Source organism: Solea solea, chromosome 21, assembly GCF_958295425.1.
Source record: "Solea solea chromosome 21, fSolSol10.1, whole genome shotgun sequence".
NCBI classification, from domain to species: domain Eukaryota; kingdom Metazoa; phylum Chordata; class Actinopteri; order Pleuronectiformes; family Soleidae; genus Solea; species Solea solea.
In genome coordinates, this window is record NC_081154.1 from 13650976 (window position 1) to 13673357 (window position 22382).

A 22382-nucleotide genomic window follows, 5' to 3' on the forward strand; every position below is an offset into this window, starting at 1 on the left:
GGGAAAATAGAAAAATGCGCATACTGAAGTTCAATTATTTTCCTGGCTACATCTGAAGACATTTCGGCAAAGACCACAAAAATGTATCCAACATATGTTTATGACCCGGCCTGCTCAAGTATGTGTTTTAATGATGCCCCACAGGCATTTGGAAGCTATAGAAACATTTGTCGCGGAGCCAAAACTTTAACTTTAATAGAAGTCAACACATAAAACATCGATTGTTCTTTAAAGTATAGCTAACAAGGTTACAAACAGTATCTCACAGCTGTATCCATGCAAACATGTAGTAAATGTCAAGTCTGCTATTAAAAAGCGCTATAACTTTTCCACTATTAAAAACATAATATCAATAATGTTGAAAAATAATAACTCTCGTGCTCGTTCTTTTGAGTGCACTCCTCATTAGCTTTGTTCACAATATTCTGTCGTCTTGCCCGCAGTATACCCTGCAAATCTAAAGCAGTTGACCCTCTGCATATAAGCAAGGGGCCATGTTGTCATCACTCTTTTCACTCCAACTATGTAGTTACCACATGACAAATGAGCCATGTGAAACGACATTTCCCTTTCGCGTTCACACCTGTAGAGAAAAAGCAAAGCATCCAACAGATGGATGGATGGATGAATGGCGGGACCTCAAAACTACTGTATCTCCGTCTCATTTGGTGAAATGGAAGGAGCCGAGCCCGACGACTGTTTACAGAAACTACCTGAGACCGAGCCGCGGAGCTCCAAGCCCTGAGGATGATAAATGGCTTCGCTAACCCTGTGGGACTGCAGACCTAAATGAGGATGGAGCTAATTGCCGTGCGAAATACTTTGGCATGAATGGAAAGAAAATGCAGGCAAGCTGCGGCCAAGAAAAGGGCCCAGTTGCTGCTGTGAACTCTTAGTTGGCGTTTGCTTACAAGAGTTCACTCAGTGTCCATAAATCATGGACTGCTTACAGCTGAAACTGCCCTTAGTCATCAGCATGCAATAGACTGAGTGACAGATTCCATCCTGACTACATTAGCCCCCGGTTCAAACGAGTCTCCTTTTTTGTAAAACTCTACTACCATCTTGAAGCTCACAGGAAATGAAAACCAGATGGTTGAAGATTGCGGTGTATAACATAAAGCTGGGATTTTATGAAAGAAAAAGGTACAAGGGACAAAATGTGTGTGTGTGGGGGGTGGGGGGGGGGTGGATTTACATTGTTCAAGAATATAAATGACAGTTGTCAACTCTTTGATATCATTAAAAAAAAAATATTCAGCTGACAGGAAAAGTGAACTGTGGTTTCAGTGCACCACCAACGCAGGTGAGTCACTCTCAGCTATGAACATGGTTTCTCAAACTAGACATTTTATATATTAATTTGTGAAATTTGCAGTATCCACACATTCAAGGTTTTCTTACATTGAAGTGAGTAGTCAAGAGGAAGCAAATGGGATCTGGCAAAGTTGAAAAATGTTTTTTAATGTCTACATCCACAAGAAAAAAATTTTTATTTGGCCCAAACTCTGCACCAACTTTTATTTAAATGACTTGTATCAGTGGGCTATTTTTCCATTGAACTCAAAGGATAAAAGTTATTTTTCTAATCATCTACAAAAGGCAGTAAAATAAAACAAACAAACAGTGGATTTCTCAGTCTAATTTTGTGGTACTTTGGTCCAGGTCCCTTGGTGTCTAAGCTGAAGACATAAATCAGGAAACAAATTGGCCAAGAGCATATACTTTCTTTTTCTTTTTTTAAGCTAATTTAATTTTCCAAAACAGCAGGGAAGTGTAGTTTTTACAAAATGCTACAGTAAATGGTGCATTTGTTGAGAAGTGCTAACAGCAGATTTAGTGCACTAGTGGGTGTTTTCAGCAGCAGGACATTGGACCGTATGTGAGACTGAGTTATAACAAAGCACAATTTTCATCTTAATGAAGGGACATAATACCGAGTGCAACAGTGTAGCTTATTAATATATTTACTTTTAAGTAAAGTCATCGCTTAAGGCACAAAACAGTTCAGCCAGGCTGTCGCAACACAACTGTTCAACATAGTTAGTTCCTCCAAATTATAAACCATCTATCACAGAATTATTCCACTTTGAACCGATTCACTGTGTCTGTGGAAAAATAATATGCTGTACCCAAAAGAGCAGAGCGACCCTGAAGAAAAGAAACTCAAACAACATGACCAATGTTTCACAAACTTTTTACAATATAATAAAACATTTATACTGACTCTATAAAAGATCACAAATGAAAACATCAGGGACAAAACGAAACAGCTGTTAAGTAAAATGTAATCACAGCCCGTCTCACACAAAAGCATGTGTTGTGGAGCCCAATGACTCAGCTTATATAAGTTGATATATGTAAAATATGTACAACAGTGACCTTTAGCATTTAAAAAGGTTACTGCAATCCCAACTGAAAACACTACAGGTGCATGGTTGCAAGATTTTAATTAAATACAGAAAAGAGATGCAAAGACGCTCATGTAGCAACACATCCACATACATCACTGTTCCACTATGTGTTTATTTTCAATTTTTATAAACACTGAACCTATTTGGTTAATTGTAAACTGTTGTCAACATCCTCTCCACGTTCATACATCAGTGTTTTAATTCATCACCACTGCAGACACTTGTTTTTTTCTTTTCCTCTGGTTGAGACATCTTGTAAAGGTGTACTGGGGCTTTTTATTTCATGTATTTGTCAGTATTTCTAAATGCAGCCTCACATCCCTTAAGGGCTATGCGCTGCATTATTGGGCAGTTGGTGATGGGTGACACAACAGCCTAAAACACCAATAACAGCAGCATTGTTATCAGCGAATTTCAATTTGACATGTTTTGTCGATCTCTGGTGATACATGTTTTCTCTTAATATAATACATTTCTTACATATTCCACATTTAAATCCTTATAAGTAAGCTTAGATCTGGTAAATGTTTGCACATGTCCCGAAGTACCATCACAATTATGGCCTTTAAAACGTTCCTTTTTTTAAATCTGCAATAAAGAGGTCATGACACACATTATGCTCAGCTGCAAACATCAAAGAAACTACACAAAGGACTTCTTTTGGACACGTGGAGTCGCACAGTGGCTGCAAAGCAGTTACTACTGCAACGTTTGCTTTTACTAAAAGTGATTTATGTACATATACTGTACATACATATCTCAGGAAACTTCATCTAATGATAGATTCCTTATGCAAGCTGCAGTCAATTACATTTCTACTTTTCCATCAAGCAGACCTTTGAAACGTTCCCACCTGCCCTTCATTTGACAACATTATTTGTGTTTTCCCTTTAGCAGAGAAGCAGGGGGTGACTCATTCTCATTCAGCTGCATGAACCAGAGGCAATCTGTTTCTCATGTTCTCTGGCTCCAGCTGTAAACACCTGCCCTGTCCTCACAGCTAATATATTAAGTAGTAAGTGCCTGAGCAGATGTTGTAGGGTCAGCAGGAAGTCCAGGACCTATGCAGAGCTCAGTATTTATTTGAAAGGATCAGACGGCAATGACATGAGCTGTCTTCTGTTTTAATAAATCACGGTTTGCATTAAGGTAGCAGCTGGAGCATGCTCAAAAAACACCTTTACCAATTAGTTAACCTGTAAACTATTTTTTTAAAAATCCCTGATCATTCAGCAGGTACTTGCTACTTCTAGAAACACATTCTTTCTCTCTTAGCGAGAGACCTCTTGGAACATGCTCACAAAGCAGTTCAACTTTCTCCCTGAAAACTATAAAACACTGGAATCCTTTATTTGTGTTTGCTTTGGAATAATTTACAGAGATCAAAGCGCGTGCTTTGGGCCTCGGTGTCAGCGCGAGACACTGATGACATCTTCCATTCACACCGCGTCTTCTCCTCACATCTCACATGCACTCAGTCGTCACATCCCACAACAAAGAGAGATGCCCCGAGTTATCATCCATCAAACTGAGCCTTTTATGGCCCATCAAAAGACAATGAAGTGCCAGAGTGAGAGGAGTGTTTGCAACATGAAGTGACAGTGAATACTCCAGACACAGATTAAACAGTGTTGGAAATGAGAGAGCTACATAATGTTTGGGTAATTTGTGAGAATTAGACATTATGATTCATCTTTATAGAGGGAAGAGGGCTCTGATATGAGCACAGCACGAGCCCCCGCTCTGAAAGTTCAAGCATCTCAGTTTACTTTGGTTTTGAAGGATAGGATTCGTACGGTTACAGAGTAGAACACTTTGTTTTCAAACATCATCACACGTCTTTAACGCCTCAGCACAAAGGTATGAGCTACATGTGAAGATATAAAACAGACCCTCTCAGATTAGTTCCCCTTCACACGCATCTCATGTCTAACATCTGCTATCAGAGCAAGAGAAAGCTCCTCGCAGCACAGTACATCATTGTGTGCAGCACACACACACACACACACACACACACCATCAACAACAGTTCTTATGTATGTTATCTCCAATGGATTATTCCTCTCAAGTCAACCATCAAGCATGGTGGGGATAGCTACATGTGCACTTGCGGTGGTGTGTGCCACTATATGTGCGGCTTCCGTCTTGCAGAAGTATTTGACAGAGGCGGAGTGAAACGGGACACCGGCGTGATTACACTGTATCCTGTCTGCGGGTGATTTATTGTGACAGCAGAAACTCCCTGCAGAACCATGTCGTCAGGTGCTAGGACTTGTGCTGTGTGGGATACTTGATAGGCTTCTGGCTTTTAGTAAGGACCTTGTGAGAGAGTCTCCAGAGACACTGCTAAGAACACTTAGAATCCTCATTACTACACATACATATACAACCACATATCTGCTAATGGCAAACGGAAATGGACCACTCACGAGTTGCTTGAAGAGCAGCAGCTGTGAATACTTCTATTTTACAGGGATTATCCTGATCTTTCTTTCCCTCTGCTGTAAATTAATTTTCCAGCCATGTTATTTTTTGTGAACTATGGAAGAAATGTGAAGAATGTTGGACTGAGCATTCAGTCCTCATTACAGAGACAGGTTATTGCCATTTTCTTAGTAACTATTATTAACTATCGTTATTTATATTTCCTTTTATATTGTGTGGGAATATAAGCATGAAAAACTTCTGCCTTACTGGCGCCACCTCTGGTAATATGCAGTTGCTGTACTAAGATCAAGTCAAGAATAAATCAGTACGAACTAGAACAAACTATAAACTTTTTTTTATACATTAATTGCACAGATGGAGTCATTTTCCCTGCAGATGTGTCTCTTTACAAGTTTTACCTGCATAATATTACAGCAAATAAATACTAGGATTAACTGTAAATTGTGATTATAGGAAAACTGAATGTAATGTGGTTTGGGGCAAAGCTTAAACTTTTAGTCATGCCGTCTATGTTGAAAACTTTTTCAGCAGTTGCTTGTTACTTTTCCAGCTTTAATGCACGAAAACGTGCTTACTCAGGTTATATTTAAATTTCAGGCAATTTGGATTTTTTTTTCTCAAATCAGATCAGAAATCAGACAACACCAGCAAAACCAGTGACTGAGATGTTTAATCAGAAAAATGTTTACTGACTTTTTAAATCAAGTGACAAGTAGGCTTACTGTCACTTCCATTCAAGGCCTTAGAGTTGGAGCCTAATATTGACTTAAGACATTGCTCAGGTATTTAATGCTTATGGTAGTTAATTTCAACTGTTACTCAACTGATAGATGTCTGACAACCCCATGCACCTAGACAATGACTGGGATCTTTTAATGGTAGATGATGATGGTGGTGCAGGATCAGATTGGACCAAAGTTGCAGATGTACAGCTGCCCCAAACTGCTGTATCTAATAATAATAACAACAACAACAACAACAACAACAACAACAACAACAACAACAATAATAATAATGACAATAATAACAATAATAATAATAACAATAACAATGATAATAATAACAATAACAATAACAATGATGATAATAATAATAAGAATAACAGATTTATAGAGTGCTTTAAAGAGTTTGTACAGAGGACTCATGCTTCACAGTGGCCGCATGTGGTGATGCCCATGTTAATCACAGGAAAATCATTACTTTTGCTCTATTGTCCCACATGACATGTGTGCATTCCTCTGTGCCTTTTCTGGGACACAGGTGAACGTTTGTGCATATGCTGCTGCTCTTGTTTAGAGCTCTTTAGCTCTGCTGCAAAAATGACATTAAAATTGCTCTAATTAGATACTCAGCAGTAAATTATTCATGATACGATCGGAGTTTGTGATCCCCTTAAGGAATAATTGAAAATATACTTAATTAACACTTTCATTAAAAGCTTCCCTGAATAATGTGCAATTGTGGCCTTTCTCCTGTCAGCTATTACACATAATCACTGTAATATATATTTGTCTAGGGGGTAGGGACCAAAGGGGGAAAAAAATACAGTTTTATAGCAGTATCACCTGAACACAGCACTTTGAGCATGAAGGGAGACATTATTCAGAATAAATGGATTATCAGGGAAAGCAGCATAAATGAGTCAATAAAACTGTTAAGCAGCCAGCCAGCCAGCGGTGGCCCACATGATTAATCGCAGGCATTCCAGGATTGGATTTATTTTGTCTTTTATTTCTCCTTTAATGACTAGCCGCGAACACTGCTCCTAATATATCGCCCATGTTTCTAGATTACTGGTGACTAATGAGGATTCAAAATGGCCGTTATCTACATTAATGTCTTTTTATTTGAAAAGTCAATACTGCCTCTCTCTTTCTCTCCCTCTGTGTGTGTGTGTGTGTGTGTGTGTGCGCGCGATCCATGTGAAACCATCCAATTAAAAAGGTTTTGGAAAGCATAAGAGGTAGAAACTGGCATATATACGAGTACACTGGTGTGTCGTTATATTTAGAGTTGTCTAATCATGCCAATCATAATATGACTCACTTAAATTTTTTCTTGCTTCTCCATTTATCTACGTGAGCCATTTGTAAGTATGTTTACATTCCCGCCCCACATCCATCTGAATTATTAAAAGGCATCACTAAGTTATCACAGAGGGTCAATGTTCTGCATTAGCCCATGGAGGCACAGTGTATTCTTAGTGAAGGGCTCTCAGAAGGCCCTGTGTTGAAGCAGGAGATATAGCTCAATTTAATGAAAGAGTCTGGCTCAGTAATGACCTCGGTGATTCATATATTTGTAAAGGAAATCAATCCCACATCAGCTAAGTGCAGAAACAGGATCTTCTGCAGCCTTAAATCTTGGCACTGGGTAATATACAATAAAAAATGTAGTTTACGTTAAACTGGGCCGAATAAGACGTATGAAGTTCATTACAGAGCTGAAAACAGGTATGAAGACAAAACATTGACTCCAATAATGGGCTTTGGAGAGGATGTAAAATGCGGGCCCACAGCAGTGCTTTGTCCCACCAGACTGTTGTTCTTTCCATCTATGATTTAACACAGCCAAGCTCGGCTCGATGGCACCCGGGAGAGGACTTTATTTTCATGTTTGCCAATCTTCCTTTACACCTGCCTGTGGTGGCCATAAATACACTTTTATGCCTCCCGGAGAAATGCTTAAAGAAGCAGTTTGTCCGAGTCCTGTATGGACTTGTGTGGCAATATTCTTGATTGATGACAACAGCAAAGTTTAGAAGACGCCCTAGAGAGTTTTCCAATCTCATTTATTTGGGAGTTTTACATTTGAGTGTAATTCCCGCTCAGCTGCATTTATGTGGCTTTTGGACTCCTCTCTGTGCCTTTTGTTCCCACAGTTTACTAATGAGAGGGTGGACAGCGCCTCCAGTGGCCACAGTCTTTGTGGACTGATATTGAGATGATCCCCTGTATATACGTATATATGTGGTTTTTGATGGATATAGGAGATAGGTGAGTTATGTCTTCTGGTAATCAGTTTCTCTTATTTTATAATATATTGTCATGAAGTCTATCATGAAAAGAAATAATGACAGGCATTTGAAAGGCTACCAAGAAAAAGCTCAGTTTGTTTACTGTTTAATAACATTATTAAGAAAACTAATAAAAAAATGTCTCAATCAAGGGTACCCTCCGTCTTCTGAGAGTCCATCTGAAAGCCGACTGTGTCCCAGCAAGGCGACTCGGCTGTGCATTTACAAATAAATACCCGGTCTTCATGTGTAGTAACAACAGTAAATGTTAAAATAATAGATGGCCTTAAAACTGCTGCATATGATATTGATTTGTTCCGTGTTCAGCTGCAGCTCTGTTGCAATACAACAGCAGTAATGTAATTGGGAAATCCCCTGTAGACCAGTTCAGCCTCCACTATCAACGTGGCCAGTGTAGGACGGACGTCTTTACTGGGCACATGGACAAAAAGGCAGCACCTGAATTGAGACACAGCTTAACTGTAGCTGTTTGTCAACCTGAAGTATATAAGATTAAATAAGATTAAATATGACCCGCAATATTTTCTTGTCAAATAACAGTTTATGTATACAGTATGTAAATATACTGTATACATATATAACAGCATTTTTTCCACGACTGTTAACATGCATGTTTACAGCCTGCAGACTTCTAAAGTACCTTCTGGGTTTACTGCTGCTCCTCTCACTTGTATTGCCAACAAATCAGTCAATTAAACAGCTTCAACTAGACAAGTGTGTCCTGTGTGTAAATATGATGCAAACTGAACAGGGACCCTTTTTTGTCAAGATATTGCATCATACTCTTTATACTACACATGTTTTTTAATGATTTTCTCCTCTGTAAAAAAGCTGTTTTAAAGATGCATATATTAATGACAGAGCGAGGATTACTGTCAGCGTCGTCGCGATATTGCCACCTGCTTAACGCCTCTTCGGCAGCATTATAGCGAGACCAGCAAACTGGGAGGTCTGTGCACAAAATGGAAAGATCTGCCAAAATAGAACCCAGCTGGGTTATACATAGAGAGGTAGCCCTTTAGCTCTCTGTGGGATTGATATATGGTAGCAGCGTGACAGAGTGAAGCCATCCCACCCAGCCTGCAGCTTCAAACCATCATAAATACCTCCCATCCCAGAGCTGGGTGGATCCGCCCTGATCTTTAGTTTCACAGGAAATCTACCCTTGTAATTTCTCACACCTTACACTTCAGTTATCCATGACAAGTTAACCAACAACTCAGACCTTCGTGTCACCACTTTATTTGTGTGTGATTTGAAAGAACAACAACGACAACAAGGTCCTTTCTGAAACAAGTTAACAGCTGTGGCAGAGTGGGATCTTCGAGAAGAACATAGGTTAATGACAGACAGCACAAACAGAGATATTGGTGTAACTCGATCTTTTCCTGCTCACTGATGTTACACAATTAACTGGCTAAACTGAACACACTGAGGTCATAATAAAGGAGAGGAAGATGGCAGATGACTGGAGTAAAAACTGCAATTAAAAATAATTTAAAATATTGGATTCAAACATGAAATTGCTTCAGAAAAGACTAAACAACATGAGAACTGTACACATGAACTACAGTATGGTTTTAGCTCACTATATATTGTTTTCATTCATGGACATGGAGGACTTTCTGGCTGAATCAAATAGGGGAAGTGCCAGAAAACAGCTTTTGGTGGCTCACTTATCTCTGCCTTGCTCTGCTGCATCACTTTAAAGTTTTACAACCACAAAAGGCCACCAGGCAACCCGAACAAATGGTTCTGTAGGACCACATAGTCATGTGTATTTTGGATAATCTCTGGACAATTTGGAAGAGACAAAAAGAAAAACATGCACTTGAGCCAGCTAAGCCTCATTGACCTCATTGCTCTTTCTTAAAACACTGGGATTGAATAGTTTTTACAACGAAACATCAATATGATTAAAAAAATAAATAAAGAAATGCAGCCACTAAATAGCTCTGTGGGGGTATGTCAGCCTTAAAGGGTTGGGGAAGGGGAGAAACCTTTTTCAGAACCTGTAGCGTATTACTAATTGAATAACTGTTCATCCATTCAGATTTTTCCCCAATTATGACAGCACTGACACTTAATCAGACCTCTGCTCTAATTCCTGCTATGCCATTCACAGTACAAACTGACAGAGACGCTCACAGCCTGCAGATCCAGAGTGAATCACTAGTCCACATGGTTACACAGATACTGTAACGCAGCATTAGAGTCACATTACAGCACCTTATGCTTCTCCAGTCAATAACAAGATGATTGGTTGGCAGTGGCGTGTCTAGTTAGCGGGATATTGTTGCGCTTGACATTTATCATAGCTCCGGGGTCGTGAACTCGGAGCTAAACAAGCAACTGAATCATTAAATGTGAGTGGCCACAGCTTCACTGACTGGAAGGCACTGACATCAGTGTTTTCATGCTGAAACGAGTGACTAACTTCCACTGCGCTTAACACGACTTTGTTCAAACTGGGACATTACGTGGTAAAAGGGACATATACTCCAGGGTTGGTGAGACAATGGCGGCTTTAACAAGCAAGAGTAGTTGCTGCTTCTGGTATTGGTATTAATACCAATTACTATTACAGAGGAATGTCTTGCTGAAAATCAAGTCATGTGTTTTGTCTATAGAGAGGCAAAAACAGGAGAATCATTCCCTTTTAGACTGGTTAATTTCAACATACTCATTGTACTTGTGCCTAAATGGTACAAAGGCTGAATTGTCCTACACACATATATATGTATATACATGCACACACACATATACATACATATAGTGTGTGTGTATTTAGCTTTAGTTCTGTTTGGCAAACATTCGGACTCCAATACTGAGGATTTCCATTAGCAACGTCTCAGCTGTGTTTTTTGGCAGTGCGCTCAAAAACATTTCCACTGTGGGTGGAAATTAAACAAGGAAAGGGCTCAGTATCAGATAAATTAATTCAGAATGCAGGTCCTGCAGTTCAATAAAATGAATCCAAATAGCTCCATTTTCACTCTTAAGCTTCAAGCAAATAGGATGCTCAATAAAAACATTGCACTGGTCCTCTCTGTTAAAAAAATCAATAGCTAGAGGACAAAGAACCTATAGCCATCACTTAATTCTCTTATCAGTGTGATTTAGGGGACAAGGATGATGTTAAATAACTGTAAATCCTTATCTTTGACTTTGTGGGTGGTTTATGGTCGTCTGAACAGCAGTTCAGAGACAGAATGTCCATACCTTCTGCTGCATACACAATTTATAGCTTTATTACTCTTTGTCTAAAAGAGCAGAGAAACACGTAATTGAAAGGAAGAGATAGCAGCTAGTGGGTGGAGGAGCTGGAGAGGGGGCATGCAGAAACGGAGAATCATCAGCGCTGGAGACATATCATGGAGACAGTTTTATGGCCACGAAGCTGGCCCTGTTTTTTTGGGGCTCGTTTTTATGAAACCGGGGAGATCCAATTTTCTGATTCATCTGCAAACGATCCGGACTAAGTTTAGTATTCTGACGCTCGGCTTCAAACGGGCCTACATGAGCGTGGAGGTCACAGAGAGGTCTGTGGCAGCTGAAGTCATGAGTTTGCGCTCACACTGTCACAGGTCTGCTCATATTTTTGCCCTCAGTGACAACAAGCCTATTGTTCTCCCTGATAAGGCTTCAGTGTGCACAGTAATAGGAATTAAGCAGGGCATAAGTCACAGAGAAATTGGGTGACAGCAGATCAATAGATAGTGGTGAAGCCTCGGGGACCATTAGTGAAGAGGCCCCTTTTGTTTGTCCACTGGTGGGGAGAGTTAGTGCATGTTCAGCTCTGAATTAACTGTTGAAACTAAGACCACATTGAGCTAATAAGAGAAGGGGAAAGGTGCTTGGTGACACGAGTTCATTAGCCTGACCCGTGTGTTTTTGAAAGAAGTGGGATATCTTCATGAAGTCAAATCAACCTCTTTTTTTCCCCCAAAGAACAGAGGCATTCTATTGTTATGATGATATAATGATATAAAGCTGCAATGTAAACTACTTGTGCCATTTCTTTCACTATAAGTCTGTCATTTATTTTCAAATGTGGAATCATAGGGAAAGGGGTGGTTGATTGGCTCAAATTCAAAGTTATTCATCTCTTAAATTTTATTCTGTGTAGCATTATATTGTTTTATCAGGACAATTTCTTTGGTTATAAAGAAACCTGTTCTCTTAGAATTCTGTAGATTATAAAGAATATTTGCCAGAAGATGTTACTGTTGACCTTTTACAGTTAGTCAATAAGAGAGATTAACAAAATAGAATTCACATCATCTAGCACTTTGAGGGACAGTTTGTATGTAGGTTTATTTTTATTTGGAGTTATTTCTGATACTGTAAACATTTGACCTGCTTGTTATGTATATTTCATCCTTTGTATTTGTATCTATTTTGTGTACAATAATCATTTGTATTAATATACTGTAAATATACACAAGTGTGTAATATTCATAGTAACCTCACATCTCCGGGTACAAATAAAACCAAAACTTCCCATGATTGCAAGACATTTAATGGACATTTACAAGAACGTCCCCCTCAAATTATATGATTTTTAAATTAAACATTAGAAAAATAATGAAAAAAAGGACACACTGGCACAAAAGTGGCCAATTTAAATCACTACTTTTCTCAAGCACTGATGTAAATATACAAAGAAAAATAATAAATTTAACAATTTGTGAAAGAGCAAATTACTTAATTTGTGATTAATCAAAACAAATCTGATTTATTAGCATTGTTGTTCACAGTGTAATTGACTTTGTCTCCAGATACCGTGTGTAATTGTGAGTGTGTGAGGCATATGTTTTTGTGGACTGTGGGAAAAGTGCACAGTGTGATCAGAGACACCCTGCAGCCGTAGAAGCTGAAGCTAAAGGAGCAAATGCATTAGCCCTCATCTTTACAGCATTCAGAATGATTAGCAAGAGCATGTGACATCTCTGATAAAACAGATTCCTCCATTAAGTTCTTAAGGCAAATGCATATTGTGGCCATCACTCCCAGACATTCCCACATAAATGCACAGATAATTTGCTGTTGCATTGCATTATTCCTGCCCCTTAACCAGATCGCAGCCCAGTGAGCAATGTGCCAATGATAACTGAAGATATTAATTAGTATATCACGATGGCAGCACATGCTTTTTCACTATTAATAAATTCCAAGCCATCGCGTTATGATTTAATTATGAATTATGTAAATGGTTGCCATGAATCATTTAGGTCTGTGCATTTTATTAGCTAAATGAGAGTGCAGAAAGCAGGCATATTACCATGATGAGGATCTACACACTCGAGTGAGGACAGCACAAGTACAAGAATATTTAGTGACTTGATCACAACTCCGTGTGGGTTCTCTGCTAATGGTACAAAACATTTCACAATCATGAATAATTGATCAAAGATGTTGTTTAATGGAAAATAAAGGCTCATATTTACCCACAGGCCTTGGGCTCTAAATTATTCGGTGTGTACATTAAGATGTAGCACTATAACAAATGCTCCATATCATATATTTTCTATACATTTAACTTAAAGTGCAGCAGCAAATATTAAAATAGTTTAAGACTGGTTTATTATTGGACAAAATTATGTTTATTAAATAAAATGCAAGAAATTATCTGTCTGTGAGGACAGTTTGTCACAAGCGAGGATTTTCCCTTTTCTGATTTTAAAACTAAATTCTGCAACAAATGCAGAGCAAATGCAGAACTTTTTTTAAATGGTCAGATACAACCATGTATGTTGTTAGTGCAATGATATTCACTTCACAATCATAGAGGATCAATTCCCGCAAATATTAAACTTTTTTAATCATCATAGTGAATAACATAATTGCTTGCCTGATGAGTGTTGTAGAAAATGATAATAACAGCACAATAGGAAAATATGCATATATGGACTTTTGCTTTGATTATTTTTGTATCGATATGTGCCTCTTTTTTTCCCCTCTTTCTTTACCACTTTTCTTCATGTCAAGATGATATATTGCCAGGAACAAGGAGTATATTTGGTTTGAAAAGGGTTGTCAAATCAAACTGTCAGGCTGGACTTTTTGATGGATCCATATCGCTCGCTCATCTGTCAGTCACAGAGAAAGACTGCTGCCAAAGTCAAATTCGAGAGTTGAGAGGAGCAGACTTTCATGACATGTCATTGTCTTGGACAGCAGAAGAGTCTGATGAGCAGACGTCAGCGCCGCTCTACAATTTAAAGGGGATGTTTGCTGAGCAATAAAGCCACGAGTACAGTGGGTCATTTGAAACCTAACTACTGGCCTGAAAGGCTCATAAAGTCCTCTGTAATTTGTGATAAAAACAGAATATTGCCTCATCATCGCACACACAAAGAGGGCCTACACATTTCAGAACACATTAATCATCTCAGCATGGGACATCGTAAAACACTCACAGACAGTAGACTCGAGTCAGGCCGTGCTATAAAATTCAATCACCACAACAGTGTCAGACATTGTTCTGGCAAACCAGAAAATTCCCCGACCCGGGAAGCATGTTTCCCTGCTGGACTGTTATGGTGTTTACTCACACAAGAGGTTTACCCCGAGGCAAACCCCACACCTCAGCATGGCAGCTGGATACATCCCAGCTCTCCGGAGGGACACTCTACCCCCCCCTGCTGTCCAGACTCTGTCAGTAACAAGCAATGACACGAAAAGTAGCCAGGACGGCATGGGAACCTGGAAATCAATGAGCACTCATAACAACAGAGAGCAAGTCGAACAGGTGAAGGGGAGATGCACTTCCTTCATTTTGTTTTGAGTGGGGGTGATCACAGTTTCATGCACATGTGGTGTACAGTCAATACTGTTTCTCTATTACTGTTTAGACATGTATTTGTATGTGATACTGTTGTTTTGTAAGAAGGCCTCAGAGACTCATCAAGAACATGTTAATGTAACCCCCTCTAGTGGAGACATTTGTGTATTACACTACTTCTCTGCTTGAGGCGAGATGAGATTCGAGAACAACTGAATGACTCTTAAATGTGAATATTTCCTGCTCTGCTATGATCGTAAACTGAATATGTTTGGTTTGTGGAGAAAACAAGACATTTAAGGACATCGACATTTGGAGATCTGGGACACAAAAGACACATTTTTCACCATTATCTGACACTTTATGGACAACACAACTCAATGATTGATTGAGAAAGTGATCCGTCAACCGTTTCCTACCACTTTATCCTCCACATGAGGGTTGCAGGGGGGGACGGGAGCCAACCCCAGCTGACATGAGGCGAAAGGCAGCCTGAACAGATTGCCAGTTCATTGCAGGGCCAACATCCAGTGACAAACAACTACTCACTCTCACAGTTACACCTACAGTCAATGTGTCCTTGTAACCTAATTACCAATCTGCATGTTTTTGGATTGTAGGAGCCGGAGTACACGGAGAGAACCACAAACTGGTTGTATAAAGGTCGAATGTGTAACATTTAGAAGGCTCTATTAGTAAAAAAATTAACGTTTGGTTTTTATAGTCTTAGAAAAAATCTTTTATATATACTGTACTTTAGGTGACACTATGCTCCTACAGCAGCCCGAACAGACAAACTGACCAATGTATGTTTTAAATTTTGAAGCAGAAGCTTACCACCCAAACGAAGAGGAACATCGTCCTTTCTGGTATGCGAAGGCCACTGTAATTCTTGCTTGGGAAAGGGAGCAGCGATGGAAGTCCTCAGTCTGTTACAATCTGCAGTCTCACCTGTAGATATAATGAATTAGTAGTTATTATGCATTGGACCTTTAAAAAGCTGCACTACTTTTTTTACAACTTATATTAACATATATTTCATTATTAATTAGCTTCAAAATCATTGTGATGAGTCACTGGCTTGTAAAGGGCAGAATGGAGCCACTCTGCACCTGAATATCTGTCCTTTAGAAATCCTGAAAAGTGAGTGACTAAATATCAGTGTCAGTCAAACTGACAGAATCAGGACCAGCTAGTTCAAGAGGATTCCTGAACTGAGATCTCTTACAAAGACTAAAAAGTCATCACAGATCTGCTTTCACAACATCACATCTAGCAAAAGTTACATTGTGTTTTTACAATACTTTCTTATATTAAGATTAGAATAAAATATGCTAAGTATAACAAAGCACATTCTGACTACATACCATCTAAAGTTTGTTTAGGAGACTGACCTTGAATTTTACTGTTAAAGGGCTGTTTATGAGGACTTTTTGTCACCTCGTTTATTTACCACCTACACAACAATCCTCATCACTAATACATGACCACATTGTTTTCCCAGCACAAATATACCTGTAACTGTATGCGTTATCAGTTGGGCCTGCTGCCATGCCCTTGAGTTGGAAGATTATACTTCACCAAAGGATACATAACATTATCAAAAGGTATTTTTTTGCACTTCTACACTACACTATCTGATTATGAATTATATTTAAAATGAGAAGTGCATTCCAACATTTGGGTACAAACAAGCGCTAGAAGTATGAGAAACTATAAGTCAAACTATAAAGTGCTAGTCATAAGTGCGATGTACATGTAAGTGCTTTTTTTTTTGTCCGCTGTCCGGATGTCGATGGGGAGCTCGTTCCACCATTTGGGAGCCAGGACAGCGAACAGTTTGGCAAGGAATGAGTAATGTGTGACATAAATGTTAACACTTTTAACACTGTTGACAGTGTTTTCTTCTTAGGCAAAGCAGTGTACTGTACTTAACAATTTGACCTGTCACTTTGCTCTATTCAAGTCTCACACAGATGATATAAAGCGAATGACAGCCCTCAGTCTCAGTTACAGTGACACACACACACACACACACACACACACACACAGATGAGGCAGCATTGCCTTTAGTGAAGACTCATAAAAAATGATCTTTAATTTCCACAGATAATCCTGCTATTGTAATTTCTATGCTGATACACTGGTAAGATAACGTATTAAAGTAGAGCTCGTAATGCATGCGAATACACTGAATGTTTGCAACTATTTTCTCCACATTACTTGACAACGACTATTGCGTTGTGAGCTTGATTTACATGACAACACTGCCCCTCTCTGTGTGAACATGTGTATTAGATGTATTAGAGATCACCTCTCACTTTGTCTGTATCAAAGTTGTTTTTACTTTCACTCGATGTCTGTTACATTACACAACATATAATCACATGTTATCAATATATAGAAAAATACATGAAACACAATTGTTTGTTTTTCTTTGCTTGTACCGTAAGCTTCCACTTCAAAACACAAAATGCATGCTGTGACTGCTTTGTCCACTCAGGCTGCTGTAGAAACAAGCAAATTAGCTGCCTCCATAAAACGAAACCCTAACTTAAAGTACATATAAAAGATTAATTTTAAGGCTACAAAAATCGAACCATTTTTATTAATTATGTTTTATTATACACGTGTACAAACATATTGATATTTTCTGCAAACGCACCTTATGTTACAAACTTGACCTTTAAGACTGAAAAGACTCATTTCTGTGAATTTTTAATTGACTATTGTTCTTCTCCTTATCTTTACTGACATTAAGTAAAACAATGCAACACTCTGTTTTATTTAAATCCTTATTTTTACATGTTAGAGCTTCACGCCTGTTCAGCTGCACGTTTTTTTGTTTTGTTTTTAAATCTCCTGACAATAAAAAGATGGACATGTGATTGAGAGAACAGTGGGGGGGGGGTTGTTTTGCTGTTCTCTCCTAAGAACTGCAGCGGGTCACGTGACTGACCTTCGGTTCACATGGTTCTCTCGTTTTATGCTCATCCAGTCGCCCTCTCTCTCACACATACACACACACACACACGCGCACACACACACACACACACTCATAGTAATTAATTGCAGGAAGAAGTTTTTCAGTTGAGCCTTCGCTCCGCAGTGAATGTTATCTTTGATACGAAGCTAGCAGCAGCTGCGCCTCTACTCTTAGTTTTACGGTTTGGCAGCGAGGGAGCGCCCAGGATGGTGGTGGTCGTTTAAAAAAAACGTGTTTGTCACAATAAATGGTGGAATCCATTACACTGGGGGTTGTTTTTGTCACCGGAGAGTCTTAGGTAAGAGCCAACGCGTTTCGAGCTATAAACGTTAGAAAATCGTTGCTACACAGATGTAACCTGTGAGCAGGAGTATGCGTGTGTGTGTGTGTAGGACAGTGATTTTGTCAATTTAAATAAACCATTTTCATAAGTAAAATTGGTGTTTCACAGAAGACGCTCACAGTGATTTAATTATGCCTTCGTGCTGTAAGTGGAATTCCAGTCGAGTACAGATCGGGGTTTACACAGTAATCACTCTTTAGATGATAACAGTTTCCTATATGCAGTTTAATTAAGACTTTGAAATCATTTCACATTTGTTTATGGAATCAAACAAAATCATAAATAGCACCTCATGGTAGTTGTCATGTCGTTGATGTGCTCTAAACATCTGTATAATTGTTCGTACTTGTCCACAGGGAAAAGGAAATCTTTCACAATGATCTCCCAAAGTCACTATGAGGAAAAGGACAACCCTTTACTGCAGTATGTTCTCAATCACTCCTTGAGGGAGCATCCGGTCCTGAAGAAACTCAGACTGGTAAGGATGTCATGGTATCTGGATTAATGCTGTGCTCTGGCACAATAAGGCACCCAATGTCATACTATGTAATCATGTTAACTAATCATGTGTTTTAAGTGGTTTCTGATTGTTGCTTTCAGAGGACAATGGAAAACTCCATGAGCTTCATGATGGTCCCCTGTGAGCAGTCCCAGTTCATGGCTAATCTGGCAAAACTAATACAAGCCAAGAAAGCATTAGAAATTGGTAAGAGCATTACATTCCACATTGAATTGAATGTATTGTACTAATGTCTGAATTAGTTGTCTGCTTAACTGGATTTATCTCTCAGGCTATATATCACAAAGACATTTGCTTTGTTATCCAGAGCAAAGAAATTAAGAAAATAAAGCTTAACATTTTCCCATTGACAGGAAAATAGACAATTAGACAGAGGACATGAGTGGACACTGTGTGACTGACAGCGAGTATTATCCAATAGGTGTCTGGTCACAGGTGGCATTTGCAAATGGCAAACCTCAAGGCTTCAAAACCAGAAGACTATGTCTCTTGTGTATCTGCTATTTAAGATAAATTCTTAGAAAGGACACCAGATAACCTGGTTACCTCTGGTCATGTAAACACATTGCTTGTGTAAAAACAGAACATCATTCTGATTACAGTATTGTCCTTCTATCGTTTGTACTTTGCAGGAGTATTCACAGGTTACAACACACTGAGCATGGCACTGGCTTTGCCAGACGATGGAGTTTTGGTGGCATGCGATATCAGTGAAGAATACACCAGCATTGGAAAACCCTTCTGGAAAGAGGTACAATCAGTTAAGCTACTATAGGTTTCATTACTTGTTAGACTGTGTGTTGAATGACTTTTCAATCTGACAAAATCACAAAATTCGGTTTATCATTGATTATTGTGATCAATCATTCACTGATTCCAACTTGTCAAATGTGAAGATCTGGACTGCTGATTGGACACATAAAAGCAAAATTAAGACATTTATTGGCATCTAACAAACTGGGTTTGTCCATTTTGTGCCTTTCAATGATTGCTCAATCAAAACAAAGTTTGATAGTTGCATATCAAAAGTACAAAGTCCCAATCATGCCTCCACATTATCCTTAATGTTTCTAAGTTGTTAAAAGTAAACTTACTGCCAGATCCCCTTTACACCTTGCATTAAAATGTGTTTTCTGTGATCAGATTGCAAACTAATAGCGCCTGACCACTTGTAAGTACAGGTGTAAATACACCCGAGATGCATTAAGGACAGATTGTTATCTGATCGGCCAAACCACCTCGGGACGTGGTCAGAGAGCATTGTGACCACATTGGACATTAGTGTAAATGCAACAAGTCGCAGATGCTCCACAAACAACTACGTGAGCGGAAAAACGTTGGTGGCTCGACAGGCAAGCAGTTTTCTGCTTGTTGAAGACGACTTCTTTCACTGCTTCAAAAAGCAAAGAGGAGCCTTTTGATCACAGAAAACACATTTTAATGCTCAGGTGCTCAGTTTCATTGCAGTTCAGCTATTCTGTGCTCATCTACAACATTTAAAAACTGAATTAAAGCTTAACTTTTAAAATATTAATTTCTTCTCATTTACAGGCTGGGATTGAGAACAAAATTGATCTACGTATACAGCCAGCATTGAAAACACTAGGTACAGTAATAAGTCACTTCTCTTAATGAGCCTTCTTTAGGGTGTCTGCTTTGATTGTTTCTGAAATAATATAAGTAAATAATAGTAGAAATCAAATGTATTTTACACTACTTAAATCTTGCTCTGTCAGCTTTTGTACAATTACTATCAAATTACACTTTTGAAGATTTCTGTGTTTCTGATTTTACTGAGTAAGATCTTAATATAGTTAATTTTGCTATCAGAACAAGAGTTATTGACTGTATTATTAAATTGATAGATTCACAGCAACCATAATTTGTGTCTGCACAGTTGTACTGGTGTAGGTTTTCAGTTGTAATCAAAGTGTTCAATGTATGTAGTGTCAGATTGTAACCTTGTAGTTATTTCTACTTTTTACTTGATAATAATAAATATTGTGCCGACATATTCACCTGGCCACGTATTTGGACGACTGGCTACTGCTGGCACGAACAGAGCAAGAGGCTACAGCACACACGGGCATTGTGCTGAAACATTCTCACTACAGTTTACCCTGCACTTTCTGAGGTGTTTAGTAAATGGTAGCAGCTTAAAGTAGTTTCCTTAACTGGACACACCTGCCAGGTCTATCTCGTTACCTATGCAAATTTAGCTTCAGATGAGCTACTGAAGTGCTAATTAGCACAATGACACACAGCCAACAGGTGGAGGGACAGCGTTTCTTGTCCCTCCACCTTGTCCATCTTGTCTCTCATGTATATAATCTCTCTTTCCTCTTATTTCTTTCAGATGACCTCCTTGCTGCTGACCAGGCAGGGACATATGACTTTGCCTTCATTGATGCAGATAAAGTTAACTATGACGGTTACTATGAAAAATCACTGCAGTTGTTAAGGAAAGGAGGCATCATTGCAATTGACAATGTAAGAGGTCTTAATGTGTTTATCTTCTGCATCTTGCAATATCATACCAAGCAGCTAATTCCATATATATTGATTATACATTTTGTGCAGGTGCTGTGGTATGGAAAGGTTCTCAGTCCCACCCCTGATGACAAGGACACTGTGGCCATCGACAAACTGAACAAGAAGTTGGTCAGCGATAAACGCATCCTGCTCAGCATGCTCACAGTGGGAGACGGGCTCACAATTGCTATCAAATTATAGAGCAAGCCCTCTTATATGTTCAGTGGATGAATTATCTGGGATAGGCGTGTGATCATAGCTGACGTTCATAGGTGTCGTATGTGAACATGCAACTGGAAGTTTATGTGGCCTTTACATAACACTGATTTTTGAAATCATTTTTAAGTCAGTTTTTACAGTCAGTCAGTCATCATCTACCGCTTTACACTCCACCAGAGGGTCGCAGGGGGTGCTGTGCCAATCTCAGCTACATCGGGCGATAGGCGGGGTACACCCTGGACAGTTCACCAGTCCATCGCAGGGCCACACACATAGAGACAAACAACCATTCACTCTCACACTCACCCCTATGGTCAATTTAGGGTGTCCAATTTACTTTATTTGAGGTACACTGTTACATTGTTTTTTTAAGTAAAGCAGTGTACTGTAATTAATAATGTGACCTATCACTTTGCCTTGTTCAAGTCTCACACAGATGATATAAAGTGAATGACAGCCCTCAGTCTTAGTTACAGTGACACACACAGATGAGGCAGCATTGCCTTTCGTGAAGACTCGTAAAAAGTGTGTAACTCAGTCACATGGTCTTTAATTCCACAGATAATCCTGCTATTGTCCTTTCTATGCTGATATAACGTATCAAAGTAGAGTAATGTATGTAATGTATACGAATACCCTGAAAGTTTGCGACCATTTCAAAAATGGCATAAAATGAAAAGACAACAATTTTCTCCAAATTACTTTACAACTATTTCCAAGAAGGCAAATGCTTCATTTACATGACAACACTGCCCCCCTCTGTGTGAACACGTGTATTACATGATTCTAACATAAAAATAATACAAAAAAAGAATTGTATTCTTAAAGAACTGTTTGTTTTTCTTTGTTTGCATGGTAATCTTCCACTTCAAAACACAAAATGCATGCTGTGCCTGCTTTGTCCACTCAGGCTGCTGTAGAAACAAGCAAATGATTGCTGCCTCCATAACACAAGAACTTACTGAAAGTGCATATAAAAGGATCATTTTAAGCCTACAAACATTTAAACATATTGGTATTTCTGCAAATAAATGCTACAAAACTGGACCTTTAAGACTGAACGGACTGCACGCTGTTTGTTTGTTTTTCGTTTTTT

At 38.9% G+C, this 22382-nt stretch overlaps 1 protein-coding gene and 1 long non-coding RNA gene across 3 annotated transcripts in view; one reads left to right on the top strand and one right to left on the bottom strand.

Annotated features, from left to right (window-relative positions):
* LOC131448982 (uncharacterized) overlaps positions 1-15640 on the bottom strand; it is an 82522-nt gene extending 66882 nt beyond the window's left edge. For both annotated transcript variants that reach the window (XR_009234244.1, XR_009234243.1), the window contains exon 1: positions 15524-15640. This is a non-coding gene — a long non-coding RNA (uncharacterized LOC131448982). The remainder of the gene's footprint in view (positions 1-15523) is intronic.
* Positions 15641-17669: 2029 nt separating this feature from the next.
* Positions 17670-22347, top strand: LOC131448500 (catechol O-methyltransferase domain-containing protein 1-like). The gene is made up of 7 exons (XM_058621031.1): positions 17670-17970; positions 18372-18493; positions 18616-18721; positions 19168-19286; positions 20087-20141; positions 20892-21025; positions 21116-22347. Exons 2-7 carry the CDS (start codon positions 18392-18394, stop codon positions 21266-21268), a joined length of 669 nt encoding a protein of 222 aa, XP_058477014.1. The 5' UTR covers positions 17670-17970; positions 18372-18391; the 3' UTR covers positions 21269-22347.
* The last annotated feature ends 35 nt before the right edge of the window (positions 22348-22382 follow it).